The 15,828-nt window shown below is 34.5% G+C and overlaps 1 protein-coding gene across 1 annotated transcript in view; it reads right to left on the reverse strand.

Annotated features, from left to right (window-relative positions):
- Positions 1 to 224: 224 nt before the first annotated feature.
- LOC132144288 (deoxynucleoside triphosphate triphosphohydrolase SAMHD1-like) overlaps positions 225 to 15,828 on the reverse strand; it is a 34,216-nt gene continuing 18,612 nt past the window's right edge. Inside the window, exons 9-17 of the mRNA XM_059555066.1 lie at positions 11,161 to 11,252; positions 10,936 to 11,039; positions 10,621 to 10,760; positions 6,497 to 6,568; positions 5,396 to 5,458; positions 4,830 to 4,952; positions 4,375 to 4,543; positions 4,088 to 4,185; positions 225 to 389 (exon numbers count right to left, since the gene is read on the reverse strand). Coding sequence (XP_059411049.1) covers positions 225 to 389; positions 4,088 to 4,185; positions 4,375 to 4,543; positions 4,830 to 4,952; positions 5,396 to 5,458; positions 6,497 to 6,568; positions 10,621 to 10,760; positions 10,936 to 11,039; positions 11,161 to 11,252 — 1,026 coding nt within the window. The remainder of the gene's footprint in view (positions 390 to 4,087; positions 4,186 to 4,374; positions 4,544 to 4,829; positions 4,953 to 5,395; positions 5,459 to 6,496; positions 6,569 to 10,620; positions 10,761 to 10,935; positions 11,040 to 11,160; positions 11,253 to 15,828) is intronic.

Below are 15,828 nucleotides of genomic sequence, written 5' to 3' on the forward strand. Positions count from 1 at the left end.
TAATAAATTCTGAAGTAATGTTCATTATTAGTTAATGTTAACTAATGTAGTTAATAAAAACCTTACTGGAAAGAATAGGAAGCACTGTGTGTGTGTGTGTGTGTGTGTGTGTGTGTGTGTGTGTGTGAGTGTGTGTGTGTGTGTGTGTGTGTGTGTGTGTGTGTGTGTGTGTGTGTGTGTGTGTGTGTGTGTGTGCACAAGAAAAATCAAACTAAAAACAAGCCTTACCCAACTGAGTGTTCGAAGCGAGTGTGAGTGGCTCCAGGATACACCAGATATGTTCCTCCCAGCTGTTTGATGTGTCTGAGTCTCTGAAACTGAGGAGTGTCAATGATCTTCACCAGCAGGGGGTGCAGCTTAATCTGACCATGAATGGGGTCATTGAAGATCTACAAGACAGAAAATGGCAAATATCAGTGCAGTTCATTCTTCAGTGTCATGTCATGAATCTTATTAAATGTCTAGAATGTAACTGCAAATGATGTCACTGATATTTACATTTTATTTGTATTTATTTAATTATTTATTTATTTATTTTAATCAACATCAAAACAATTATTCTCACTTCTTCCACTAAACAAAAAATCTAAATACCAAAGTTGAAAAGGTTTTGTATTTTCATCTACTTCAAAGGGTTAGAAGGTCTAGCTACAAAACATTTATCTACTGTAAAACATTCATACTGGCTACTGGATTTAATTCAGTTTCTAAAAACATCTGGGAGTACACTTCAAACTCAAAGAAATTAGTTTCACACAGGAGTAGAAATTTTAAATCAAAATTTAAAAAGTGTTAACCACGAGAGATGAGAAAGCTATCAACAAATTTTGAGTTGGACACCCAAAGCATACTCAATATTTCAAGTTAAATGCAATAAACATGCTTTTGTAGTACAAAATCTAAAGGTCTAATAATTACTTAAAACTTGAAGTTTATTAACTTAAAAAAAGTTCTACTAACTAGTTAGTGTTTAAAGTTTGCAGGATTAGTATTATTAGTAGCATATTTTCCGGATTATAAGGCGCACTTTTTTTCATAGTTTGGCTGATCCTGCGACTTATAGTCAGGTGCGACTTATCAAAGTAAATTTGACATGAACCGAGAGAAATGAACTAAGAGAAATGAACCAAGAGAAAACATTACCGTCTCCAGCCGTGAGAAGGGGCTCTATACTGCTCACTGCTCCTGTAGTCTACACTAAGCAGCATAGAGCGCCCTCTCGCGGCTGTAGATGGTAATGTTTTCTCTTGGTTCTTGGTTCTAAATACATGCGACTTATAGTCCAGTGCGACTTATATATGTTTTTTCCCTCATCATGACGTATTTTTGGACTGATGCGACTTATACTCAGGTGCGACTTAAAGTCAGAAAAATACGGTAATTATTTAATGTTATTAGTAATTATTAGTAATCAAAACACTCCAACACAGCCTCCATTCTTCATGAAAGATGGAAAAAAGGTGCACAGGAAACAAAAACTTTGGAATAAATTATAAACGACTCTGCCAAATAATGGGCAAATCACAGAGATGCCAATTCACACGGGACTCATATTATCACAGGACCTCGGTGTTCGGCAAAATATGGTAGTTCATTTGCGGAGGAATTTTTACTTTACAAATTACAGTCATGGAAGATTTGCATGGGATTAAGATCACAGACAACCTCGGAAATTATTACAAATGACTGGAGGTCACCATGTAATACTAGTCATGTGCGAATAGGGCTATAGTTCACAGAACACACAAATGCCACGTGTGCATGGCATACTGTCTGTTTCAAGACTTGATTGCTGGTTGTGTGAAAAAGGGGACTGTATCTTTCTTTTATAAATCTGATAGAAAAAGACTCTTCGGATATATGAAGGATGTAGTACTATTAACATGAGATTATCCAAATCTTTAAGTGTTATGTCCCCTTTATCAGAACAGTATAGTTATGGGCTCTATGCACAAACATTAGTGACATACATATATTAGATATGTATAATAACTGACAGTCACCACTGATAAACTACTACTAAATATTAATTTTATATAATAATAACAGATGTATGCATGTTTAATGTACAACCCTTGTATGCCACTGCAATCATCGTTACTTTAATTACAATAGTCATCTAGCAAAACCCCACCAGCATGACACTGGGTTGAGTTATCCAGCAGAGAACTATAGTTTGCGTATCACATGCTCAGGCAGCAGTCCGGTGTTTTGAGTCGTCGTATTTTGCTCGAGGGTCTTACCTCAGTCGTGGTAATGAAGGTGGAAGAAGCATTGGTTTTTCACTCCCCCCACCTACAATCCCTGCCAAACCTGAGACTCAAACCAATGATCTTCGGGTTACAAGTCTGAGTCTCTAACTAGTAGTGATGGCAAGATGAAGCCTCGTGAAGCATTAAGATTTTCAGCCAAGTGGATCACAAAAAGGTTAATTTCTGGAAACTTAATTTGCTCACATTACCACCTGGTGGCCAACAAGTGTAAAACAATCAGATATATTACAGACAGAAGTGTAAAGTCCATGGGTCAGAAAGTAAAAGTCCTGCCATATTTTTGTTCCACCCATGAACTCAGCAGCTGATTTCACTAGAGGAGGAACCAAGTCATTCCTTTCAAGTCACAAACTAGTCTAGTCAAATCCCAAGTCCTCAAAGAGTTAAAGTCAATGAGATAATTAAGAGACTAATTAAATGATGTTTGTGTATAGTGATGAAACCCTGCCGTTATTGTGCATTACAGAGGATCAGATGATGATGTTTTATTGGTTAAAATGATGCCACCATCATGCAGATCAGTGTTTGCTTCAGTTGGGCTTTTGACCTTTGGCTTTTTGTGTTAGAGATTTTTCTGTAAAAGTATATGTGCTGTTATAAAGCAGTGCAATCAGTGCTGTGCAGAAAAAAACTACTACTAGCTGGTTTTAGATGATGAAGTTATTAGGCATCAGCCTGTTTACTTCCAAAATAATTTTATTTCACTTAACATATGTTCAGTTTTTAAATAGCCTACCTTGTGGAACTACCACATGCAAATAACTGTTGGTTTAATAGTTATAATGAATTAATTTGAAATCTAACGAATGTAAATTTTTGAAAACTTGTCCTAATAAGACGCACAGACATCATGACCCAGCATATGAATCTCAACAATGGTGACAATCAACAAAAAAAAAAAATTCTCCCCAATATTTAAGCATTACAACAATATTTGTTTAATATGACTTTTCAGCAATAGCTGAACATCATTTAACAAACCAAAGAGAGACTTCTCTGCCAAGAAGAAAAAAAAGAGCAGTTTAATTTGCTATTTGTGTTAATGTTTACTATGTAACGCAACAGCAAGTGTTTAAAAGGAAATTACTTTGAATTATTATTAAAAGGGTGAAGAGCCCAACTAAAGAAAACACTGACCTCCATGATGGTGGCATCATTTTTACCAATAAATCTTCCGATCCTCTGTAATTCTCAATAACAGCAGGTGTTTATCATTAATGCACAATCATCATTTAATGAGTCACTTAATTATCTCATTACCTTTAACTCTTTGAGGACTTGAAAGAGTTTAACTTGAGACTCGTTTGTGATTTGGAAGGAATGACTCAGCTGCTGAGTTCATGAGTGGAACAAAAATATGGCAGGACTTTTATTTTCTGACCCCTGGACTTTACACCTCTGTCTATAATATATCTGCTTGTTTTACACATGTTGGCCACAAGGTGGTATTGTGAGCAAATTAGGTTTCCATAAATGAACCCTTTTGTGTACCACTTGGCTGAAAATCTTAATGCTACATGAGGCTTCATCTTGCCATCACTATCTCTAACCATTAGGACACCACTGCCCCAGTCATTTCTCACAATTCACAAACACTGTATGAGGCCAAATGTTTAAATGCTTTATAAATGCTTAAACTTTCTGCTCTAAAGTGAAAAATGAAATGACGTGAAAAACATAAATCTTGACTGGAAAATGTAGATGTTATTGCAATACCATCAGCTAAACTTCACTGTTTACAGAATAGACAGAGTTAATTTGTTTCATTTTTCTGAGCCTTTAATAGTTAGCTTAGTTTCATTTTTATTTGTTACCTTGCTTGAAGAGGTTTCCTGATTCTCCTCCTCTTCATCAGCATCCTTATCATCATGTTTGCCTTTGAAAATGTGTTTGTCAGGGCTGTCTGACCATCCTAAGTCAAATCAAGCTATTCATGACTCTTTATCACATTATACCTGCTTTGAAGTATAAATTACTCTGAATAAAAGCATTCGATAACATATGCAAATAAATAAAAAGCAGAAAGTAAAACAATTTACAGCCCAGCTCCATTAATATAGATACACAAATACAGAGATAGCAGCACAATTTCCTAAATTACCTGAATGAGAATAACTGCAATCAATGAATTCGTTTTGGGGATTTTTGCACCACTCATGAAAGTACTTCTGAGCTTTCTGCTGGACCTCCTTCTGATGCTTCTGATCCTCTGGATCATGATAGACCCTCAGAAGAAATTCGTGAAACTTCTCTGGTTTGAGGCTGGACACCTGCAAGGGAAAGAGAAACCAAACACAGCCTGTTAACCATTCTTTCTTAAACCAAGAATCAATCTATCTATCTATCTATCTATCTATCTATCTATCTATCTATCTATCTATCTATCTATCTATCTATCTATCTATCTATCTATCTATCTATCTATCTATCTATCTATCTATCTATCTATCTATCTATCAACTTAATTAAACAGACAATCTAATGCTCGAGAATAATAATCATGAATACTAGTTGTAGTTTATTATGATAATATTGGAGATGAGTCAGATTTCTCACCTGGTACTTCTTCATCTTGAAAGCTGTTTTCAGGTCACTCTTGCTGTAGAAATGAACATTAGCAATAGGCTCTTTGCCCACTTCACCAAAACCCATCTCAAGAACCTGAATGAGAAGCGTTTTCTGACAGGACAGATACAAACTGTAAAAAGATGAGCAGTACAAAACTGACATTTAAAAAATATATATAATAATAACTGTTTAAACATACATAAATTTCAATGTCTGTTGCCTTCTGTTTGTTTTCCAACAGCATATCATCCCAGAGATCCTTCAGTAATTTCTATCACAATGCATGAAAAGCCAAAAAAAAAAAGCCAAAAAAAAAAAAACATTGAGAAGGAAAATGTACACTCTGGTTCAAAAATATGAGGTCAGTAAGATATATTCTTAAATTGATGCTTTTATTAAGCATTCATTAGCATTTAATTGATCAAAAGTGGAAGTAAAAACATTCATAATGTTACAAAAGATTTATGTTTCAAACAATTGCCATTGTTTTGAGCTTTCTATTCATATGTGAATCCTGAACAAATAAAATGTATGTGCTATAAGAAAAAGAGTACCTTATACACTTGAATCTTGAAGGCTTTAACAGGCTGGGCTTTTAAGCTGTCATTTTGTATTTTCTAAAGAAATTAAGGATCAGTCATATGCAAATACCACATTAAATATAAAATGAGTAAAAAAACTAAATATTAATCTGAAAAAAACCTGCCACATTATGCGTGTGAATATCAAATAAAAATACACATCTTAATATAAAACAAAATAGCAATTTACAGCTAAAGTAAATGTCATTTGTTTATTCATGTATGGATAGTAGATAATTGAATAACCAACAATTGCTTAAGAATTCTGTAATTATGAAATTACTTTTTTGAACCATAAATGTCTGAGACAAATGAGAAATTGATTGACTACCTTAATCTTGAAGGCTTCATCAGACTGATCTCCCAAACTGAGCAGCAGTATTTTCTAAATTGTTTAAAAGCAGTCAATCTTATGCAAGCACACTTAATTAAAGTAATATAAATTAATCATAGGATATTTGAGGCTTTTTTACTTCAATAACATTTCTTATAATATATATTCAATAATAATATATCAAGCAATGCAAACGGTGTGGACACGACATAAAAATATAAATTTTAACTAATAATGAATTACACATATAAAAATAAAGTACATTTTCTCATAATCTTTCAGTCTCATTCATTTCTGAGCTAAGAGAGATCAGTACCCGATACACTGCGTTCTTGAAGGCTTCCTCAGGATGGTCTTTCAAGCACTTCAGCATTTTTTTCTAACAAGAATTACAATATCAATCATAAATGAAGTACTATAGAAAATTTTAAAAATTCAAACATATTTGCATGATATTTAATGATCTTTAAATATTATAAAAACACATCATTCAGGGAGCTCCAACTACAAAATTGTAATTAAATGTTAATTTTATGATGCACAAACGAACACTATGTGCTTCAGTTATATGTGTGGTGTGTCATATGCCAATAAACTGACATGAATCTATAAGTCTTCAGTGATCATCACTCCACAGTGTCAGTGACACGCCATTAAAGTGAATGACTTGTAAGGGATCACATATTTACACACATTAATCTGACTTAACTACACAATTCTGTTTAAATTAAATTCCTTACACAAAATATTTTGTCCTCAGGATCCAGACTATGGTTATTGACCTTTTCCTCCCAATGGTTTGTCAGCTTTTCCTTTAAGGAAAAAGAGTTACCCAGTAAGATACGTTATGACATTTATTACAAATACAATTATGCATTGTAATATATATATATATATATATATATATATATATATATATATATATATATATATATACATGCTGTACCCTTGGCATTGATTTGTACCTTAAGAGACCAGTTTTGTACCTGTGGTGACAATTTTGTACCTTTATCTAACAGTACAAAAATTCACCCTTCAAAAAGGTACAATCGTTGACTATAATGAGATATGATTTTATATATATTAACACACACACACACACACACACACACACACACACACACGCTGAATTAAAATCAGAATTTACTAAATCCTTTTCATTTTAAAAACAATGCCTAATTATAACATAGAAATGATCATCTACTGAGTGAGTGTAATTTGCCTGAAAATCCATTTCATCTCCTGGTTTCAGTATAGTCCTTTTTTATCAGCCTTGACACTGCATGCATGAAAGTGACGCTCATATGACAAAAGATTCAAAATTTTTCAACAAAGGATCCACATGGTGTCTATGTTAAAGAGTTACTTGGTTTGCCAAAACAATGGAATAGACTCAGAATGCAGTATATCTCGACATTGGTTACTTCTATGCCTGCTTCTGATATTTTTTGAAGGACCTCCTTGGTTGAAAGCCCTGTAAGATCCAGAGGTGGGTAATCCAGGGGACAAAGAGTAAAAGTCCTGCCATATTTTTGTTCCACCCATGAACTCAGCAGCTGATTTCACCAGAGGAGGAACCAAGTCATTCCTTCCGTCACAAACTAGTCTTGAGTCAAATCCCAAGCCCTCAAAGAGTTAAAGTTAATGAGATAATTGTTTACGAATAATTTCAAATCATTTCATGAGGTATGAAAAGTTATGTTTTGGAAGTATTTTTTTTTATTAAAGTTTAGATGACTGTGATTTTAAATGTACTTAATAATTAATAAATGTAACTTTACTGCTGAAGTATATAATAATGTTACCTAAGATTTGTTTTGTTAATGGTTTAAATTCTTCAGAGGTGTCAAGTCCAGGGGTCAGAAAGTAAACGTCCTGCCATATTTTTGTTCCACCCATGAACTCAGCAGCTGATTTCACCAGAGGAGGAACCAAGTCATTCCTTTCAAGTCACAAACTAGTCTCAAGTCAAATCCCAAGTCCTCAAAGAGTTGAAGTCAATGAGATAATTAAGATACTAATTAAATGATGATTGTGCATTAGTGATGAACACCTGCCATTATTGTGTGTTACAGAGGATCAGATGCTGATGTTTTATTGGTTAAACTGATGCCACCATCATGGAGATCAGTGTTTGCTTCAGTTTGGCTCTTGACCTTTGGCTTCTTGTGTTAGGTATTTCCCTGTTGAAGTACATGTGCTGTTATAAAGCAGTGTGATCAGTGCTGTGCAGAAAACCATTACTAGCTGGTTTTACATGACAAAGTAATTGTGAGGCATCAGTCTGTTTATTTCCAAAAAAAGTTTATTTCATTTAACATATGTTCAGTTTTTTTTAATAACCTACCTTGTGGAACTGCCACATGCAAATAAACCGTTGGTATAATAGTTATAATGAAATAATTTGAAATCTAATGCATGTAACGAATATATATATATATTTTAATCTTGTCCTACTAAGACGCACAGACATCATGACCCAGCATATGAATCTCAACAATGGTGACAATCAACAAAACTCTTCAAGCTGAAGTGCATGCTGGGTAACACCATAGTAAAACTCCCATCAAGGACTGTAGCATGAATAATTTTGTCACCACTGTTGAGGATCATATGATAAGTGCTCATGTCTAAAATCCTGAGCCTGTATAATTTTCCCCCAATATTTAAGAATTGCAATAATATTTGTTTAATAGGACTTTTTTGTAGTTCAGAGCTGTACATCATGTAACAAACCAAAGAGAGACACCCTCATGGTGTTCATTAAATGTTTTAGATAAAAAAAGAGCAATTTAATTTAGCAATTCAGCAATTTGTTAATGTTTACTATGTAACACAACCGCAAGTGCTTAAAAGCAAATTACTTTGTATTATTAAAAGGGTCAAGAGCCCAACTAAATCAAACACTGATCTCCATGATGGTCGCATCATTTTAAACAATAAATCATCCGATCCTCTGTAATTTTCAATAACAGCAGGTGTTTATCACTACTGCACAGTCATCATTTAATTAGTCACTTAATTATCTCACTAACTTTAACTCTTTGGGGACTTGGGATTTAACTTGAGACTCGTTTGTGACTTGAAAGGAATGACTTGGTTCCTCCTCTGGTGAAATCAGCTGCTGAGTTCATGGGTGGAATAAAAATATGGCAGGACTTTTACTTTCTGACCCCTGGACTTGACACCTCTGAAATTCTTTTAGATGCCAGGCATCATTTGCATTCAAAAAGCAGAAGTCTAATTCTATTTTTGCAGAAGACTAGGCGACTATTCTAGTGGCATCGATAATATATTTTAATCATTTAAATATATATTATACTCAAATACATTAATCAGCTGATGAGTCAAGAACTGTCTTTAACCCAGCGGTTCTCAATTGCAGTCCTCGCGCCCCACTGCTCTGCACATTTTGAACGTTTCTCTTAGCGCTTTAGACATTTGTTCTATTCGAACATAAGTGCCCTGCGAAGTGGTCATCACAGGATATTCAGCCATGATTCCAGTTTGAAGTGAACGTAGCTATATGTTCCAATCAAAGTGCATTGAAGTGTGCAAGACGTGAATTTAAATTGTATTGATTTACAGAGGTATATGATGTCACAGTTGTCCATGTTTAAAGACGCTGCACAGCACAAATCAGTGAATGAATGTTTCGATGTGAGGTAAACTTCAACAGATTTCCCCTGCTCAGAGAGTAGGGAGCAATGAACAATTAGAACACAGTTCATGCACGGAGTTCATTTCTAACGAGCTGATTATCTGAATCAGGTGTGTTAACAAAGAGAAACGTGCAAAATATGCAGAGCAGTGGGGCGCGAGGACTGGAATTGAGAACCGCTGCTTTAACCAAACTTTAATGACATTTTACAAGATAGACATATTAACAGAATAACATAATGAGATCCTGTGGCGATATTATCTATAGTTTAAATTAGATACATAAAAACTTCCAGTTTCCATATTAGTATAATGTTATTTTAAGGTTAGTAAAATGTTCCTGCAACATTCTCTCAGTCATTCAAACACCTGCTTTGAACAAGCAAGAAAGAAAGAGAAATATGAACACAAACTACAACTTTCTTCAGAAACAACTCCACAAACAGCATTACCAGCTTCACTTATAGTAATACTAAGCAGAATGATTTTATTTCTGTCATGCATCTACAGAAGGTCTTACTGAGAATTCACAGAGGTTAAGATGTTGATGTCTTATTGAAAATGTTTTTTGAGATCACCATCATAGAGATCAGAGTTTGCTTCAGCTGTGCTCTTGACCCTCAACTTTTGCTACAATACTTTTTTCTGCAGCAGTTGCAGTTGTTTTCAGAAAACATTTCTGAATATATAAAGCAGATCAACAAGTCTGCTTTAATAGCAACCTACTGACTGCACTAAAATGGATTAAGTGAACCAACAGATATAAAAATAAGTAATTTGAAACACTGTCGTGGTTCGTACCCTGCTGTTTAACAGTGTATAAATATTGTCTTTGCTAACTTTTTGTTTAAAACAGGTTTCAGGTTATTTTTAAACTCAGAGACATCAACATTTGGCGTATGAAACACAACAATGGTGACATGTTTCATGCCAGCATACAAAACATGTTCATGGTTCCCAGCATGCATTGCTGCAATTCTGTTTTTCGGGATTGTCACCACTGTTGAGGATTGTACGACAACAATACAAAATACAACACTTTAATGTATTAATGCTACTGTAATCACAGCAACTCTGCTGTATAAACACAGAATTTTGTTTTATTAAATCAACAGTGTGTTTTTTGTATATTACTTGCTGTGAATTCACTGCAATTAGTTGCCAGAGTTTCCTGTAAAAATACAATACATTTTTAACAGTGTACCTTTAATTTGTTTTCATTCAGTCGAGCCTCTCCCACAAACTTTGGCAGCCTTCTGTTGACAACGTCCTGCAGAATGCTTCGGGCTTCAGCCAGATCTGGATTTGAGTCTGACTGGTTCAGGATCTGATCAAAGATGTGATCTGTTAAAGGACAGGGGAGATGGCTCATTTAATTTGACCTTTCAGCAAACAAATATCATTATTATGTTTATGGACCCAGCATAATATGATGTCAAAATTGACCAGTAATTTAAAACAAAAGTCTAAATCATTTAAATAATAATTTATCTTGATCTGTACCCATGCTTTTTCTGACCTGTGAGTTTGGTGTACTCTGGCATATCATATATGACATCTGAGATCTTGGATGGTGGACTCGTTATTAGCTCGTTATTAGCTTTTACAAGAGCATCCTTAATCCTAATGTACAAAGAGAAACACACATACACATGTGAAAAGTAGTACAATCTGGGGAAATGTCATAATGCACGCAGAAGATTGAATATAATATAATAAATGTTCTCTTTCACACAAAACCCACTTGACGTCAATGATGTAGCCGATCTTGTGCTGAAGAGCCTGGCGATGAAGAGTGTATCTGGTGTGAAACATGCCATAAATGTTATCTGCCACCTGTGAGAGAAACAGAGAGACAGGGACTAGAACTTTTATATAAAAGTGAACAAATAAAATGTTGATAAGAATTTGAAAAGAATAAAACATTAATGACTAAGATTTATTGTAAAATTTTAAATAATGATTAAATTGATTATGAAAAGGAGAATACAATTGTATTGATGTTTACACATATGAGATGTTAATGTACAATAAAAACAAACTGCACATTTTTGCCTCAAAACTAACTTCCCAATTTAAAATATGAATAATTGTTTTCTACCCTTCTGAAATGGCCAGATTTGAAATGAGGTGAATTGTGATGTCACAATTCCCTTCGACACACCCTTAACATGTGTCACTGTCATGTGGAATCAAGGGAGCTCTGAACAACTCATATCTGCTGGTGAGTTAAAGAAATACATTTTTGGCAAAAAAAAAATAAAAAAATAAAAAAAATAAATTGCTTTTATTTTATACACAGAAAATGATCAATGATCGATCTCTTTATAATGACTGGAGTTCAGTGATTCAAGTCCTCCATTTTTGCCAATCTCATGATATCAGTGACTTAATTTACATCATGTTTTCACTGTGTTAACTATGATTAAATCATTTAATGGGATTGCAGAAATCATGCTGCAGTAAGAAGAGCACTGTGATTATAACGTGGTGTGTTTCCAATAATCAGAATTTGTGATCTGCATTTACCCAAACAAGTGCACACACACACACACACAGCCAGAGGCGTCGTGCCCATTCGAAGTGAGGGGGCACGTGCCCCCTCAGATTTTTGAGCCAAGTGGATTTTAAATGCAGCTTCCAAACGAAAAAATAAAATTTGCAGAATAATATTTTTTATATATTTGATACAATCACAGCGGTGTGATTAGATCGTTCAGTGCACAGCATCAGCTGCTAAATTCAAATCTAAGCCAGAGACAGACACGTTCGTACAATGCTTCATGATAACCAATCAGAAACTATTCTGTTGCGATTATGGATGCAATGGCCAATGAGAGACGTCCAGAAGAGTCATCACTGAAACGTTTTGTTCACTTGCTCGCTGACTGAATTATTTAGCGAATTATCTCATCAGAAACAACAAAAAGTGCAGATGTGCGTACGAATGTAAGTAAGATATTCGTTTCATAATGTAAAGTGCTTCAGTGATTTTAATGGGAGTTTTTGAGAGTGCCTGAACTCTGGCTAGACTGAATGAAAATGTTTTTTGATAATGTAAATGTTCTTTACTCTCTGTAAAATGAAAGTGTTAAAATAAGTATCTTACAATATTGTTATTAAAATTTACATTAAATGCAAATTCAGGTGTATTAAAAATATTTTATGGCATGATATGGCACTTAAGTAAAAAGTCAGGTTTTTATGTGTAGTTAATAGATTACACTACATTTCCATATATTGATCAAATAGCAATCTATAAAGGTGCAAAACGCGTTTACCTACACATATTTGAGAAACAAGATATTTCCTGATATATTAAGCATGTTTGGAATTGTTTTGAATAAAAAGGAAAAAAAAAATAATAAAAAAATAAGCCTATATCAGTTATACAGTGCTTTCGTAGAATGACTTATACCCCGACCTCCCCCCCCCCCCAAAAAAAATGTGCCCCCTTAAAAATCATGACTGCATGACGCCCCTGCACACAGCAGTGAGTAGTGAACACACACACACACATACCGTGAACATCTGTGGCACTACGGAACAATTCAGGATTCGGTGCCTTGTTCAAGGGCACCTCAGTCATGTGTGGAATGGATTCATTTATTAATTTCCTCAACCTGCAAATCATGCCTTTACTGAGACTTGAACCCACAACCTCCTGGTTACCAGAGGTGGGAAGTCCAGGGGCCAAAGATTAAAAGTCCTGCCATATTTTTGCTCCACTCATGAACTCAGCAGCTGAGGAGGAACTTCTTAAAACACTGTTTTAATGCATAAAGCCACATACTTTCACATTAAGCGTGCTTTTAGAATGTCCCAATTATTCATTTGTGAATTAATCTGGTCAAGAAGAGTAAACTTGCAGCAGCTAACATCTCTTGATTCAATAAATCAGACATAGTGAGTCAAGTTAACAATAAAAAACTGCATTATAGTAAAGGCTTTGTAAATCTGTACAGCGTTTTTAGCTTTTTAAACAGCATTCTCCGTCCTACACCAACAAGGCACACATTTCCTATCATGTAAGTCTATGAAAGACGATCGAACCAATCAGAGTAGGTATGCCCCGCCTCAATCTGCAGGCTGCAGCCGGGTGCTTCAAGTACTCCTCGCTGCAGACTGTAGCGCGGCGACGTCCGGATGTACGTCACGTATGTACGTGACGTGTGTTTACCACGCATGCGCAGTAACGTATATGTATTTACCGTAAATACACTGTCAGAAATAGGGGTACAGTAGGAGACATTTCTATCAAGGCTGATAAAAAAAAGACTATACTGAATTCTGATTTTAATTCAGCGTGTGAGTTAATATACATATAGTCAATGATTGTACCCTTTTTGAAGGGTGAATTTTTGTACTGTTAAATAAAGGTACAAAATTGTCACCACAGGTACAAAACTGGTCTCTTAAGGTACTAATCACAAGGGTACAAATTTGTACCCTATGCCAAGGGTACAAAAGCTGTACCCTTGAGGGTACAGCCCCAGTGACAAGCTATTGTACCCTTAAAGGTACAATTATGTACTTTATTTTCTGAGAGTGTACGATTGTGCGCCATACTGACTGTCATTACTGCGCATATCCAGGTTCATTCACTTCCGGATGTTCGTAAGGTATGGTGGATATGAGATATTACTTTTGTTTTCTTAAAAATTTGCTTTTAAAAATGCTTTTAATTGTAATAATGCTTTGGTCATAATCATAGAGAGTGCCATTGCAAATGTGTGCGATTTCAAACACTTATGACATGTTTTATGATATAGTATTCGAATGCTGGTCTTTCAAAGTCTTATTTCGCCTAAAATGAACCATTAAAGATGTATTAAAATAGAGCAGAAATACTTTATTAATGTAAGCAATGCCATTGATGGTTGCATGCATTGCAAAAAAAATATCATATTTGTAATCTTTTTCATTAACATTATCAAAGATTAATAGATACTGTGTATTATTCATTGTTAGTTAATGTTAATTAATACATTAACTAGTGTTTACCAATGACACCTTATTGTAAAGTGTTACCTCTTAAATTGACCTTCATATATCTTAATATGACTTTTGGGGGACATTGTCAGTGAGAAGAAATTCAGAGAAGAGACTCACTTCATGTGGCTAGATTACTGTAATTATCTGTTTTTCTTTCTCTGACAGACTGTATAGCCCTCAACTGTAAAATTTTCAAATTGACAAAAACTTCAAACTTTCAGGCCATGCTTTCTCAAGCCAAGCCAACCTAAATTTTGACATGACAAAATGTATTAATTTAGTTGATGTTAATGCTGGTAAATTAAATATCTTAGGTAGTTTACAGACAAAGCAAATAAAACTTTTTTTTTTTGCTATAATATATTTAAAAATACATTTAAAATATTTCCTTGTATGGCTCTTCTGCCTTTCTCCAAAATTATTTAATATTGCTTTAGTATTTGTTATTTTATGTAAATTAGGTGTCGTGAACTGGAGTGCATTGTCTGAACAAAACAACCTGAGTTCCCGGGCGTCATGTTCTCTGACCCAGTGCCTCCGGTGCAGTGAGATATTTAAAGACTGTCCACCTGGCTGTGTGAGGAATCGCAGGAGGAGAGTCCTGTGTGGGTTTTATCCATTCAAAGAAGTTGAGGGCTACTGCTTGACTTATTGTTTTATCAGTGATGGAGGTGAATTTCAGTTTTTTCTCTTTGGAGGCACCTTGCATAAAATGGGATGCAGACACTGAAAATATACTGTATGTAGTCAACTGAACTTAAAACTACTTTATTGGCTTAAATGTTTCGCATGCAGAATTGCCAAAGCAAAAGAAAAATGTCCAAATTTATAGTTAAAAAATAGATAAACAAGAACCATAGCAAAGGAAAGATTAAAATAAGAACGGCAGTGGCTATTTACACTAAGTGCAAATGGCTATAGATTCTATTTACACTATGTTAAAATAGCAGGATTTTCTGCTATTTATATTACTTATTGCAAATAGTGGCAATTAGTTGCACCTCAGTATTGTAGTACATTATAAAACAGTATGCAATAATGACTGAGTGTAAATTATAATTTTAATTCAAATAATTAAATGGATGCCAGCATATTAGGACAATAAAGCCCTCCCTCAAAACTGTTTGATTATTTCCTTCGTTTTTATTTAAAATAAATGCTTTTCTGATGTGAAATTTGAAAAGGGAGGAAAAAAAAGGCAGATTCGGACCGATCGATTGCATCATATTGTGAACAACACACGTTTTACCATCTGCACTATTAGAGCCGACGACTGTACTTCTCTGATGTAATTTTGACTAGCTCAATAAGAAATATAAGGTGCCTTTGAAGTATAATATTACAATATACAGTGAAGTAAAGTGCAACAGAATATTAATATATTGTAAGTAAGGTACTACTTACTTTAATTCCGTAT

The sequence above is a fragment of the Carassius carassius genome, chromosome 7 (genome assembly GCF_963082965.1).
Source record: "Carassius carassius chromosome 7, fCarCar2.1, whole genome shotgun sequence".
NCBI classification, from domain to species: domain Eukaryota; kingdom Metazoa; phylum Chordata; class Actinopteri; order Cypriniformes; family Cyprinidae; genus Carassius; species Carassius carassius.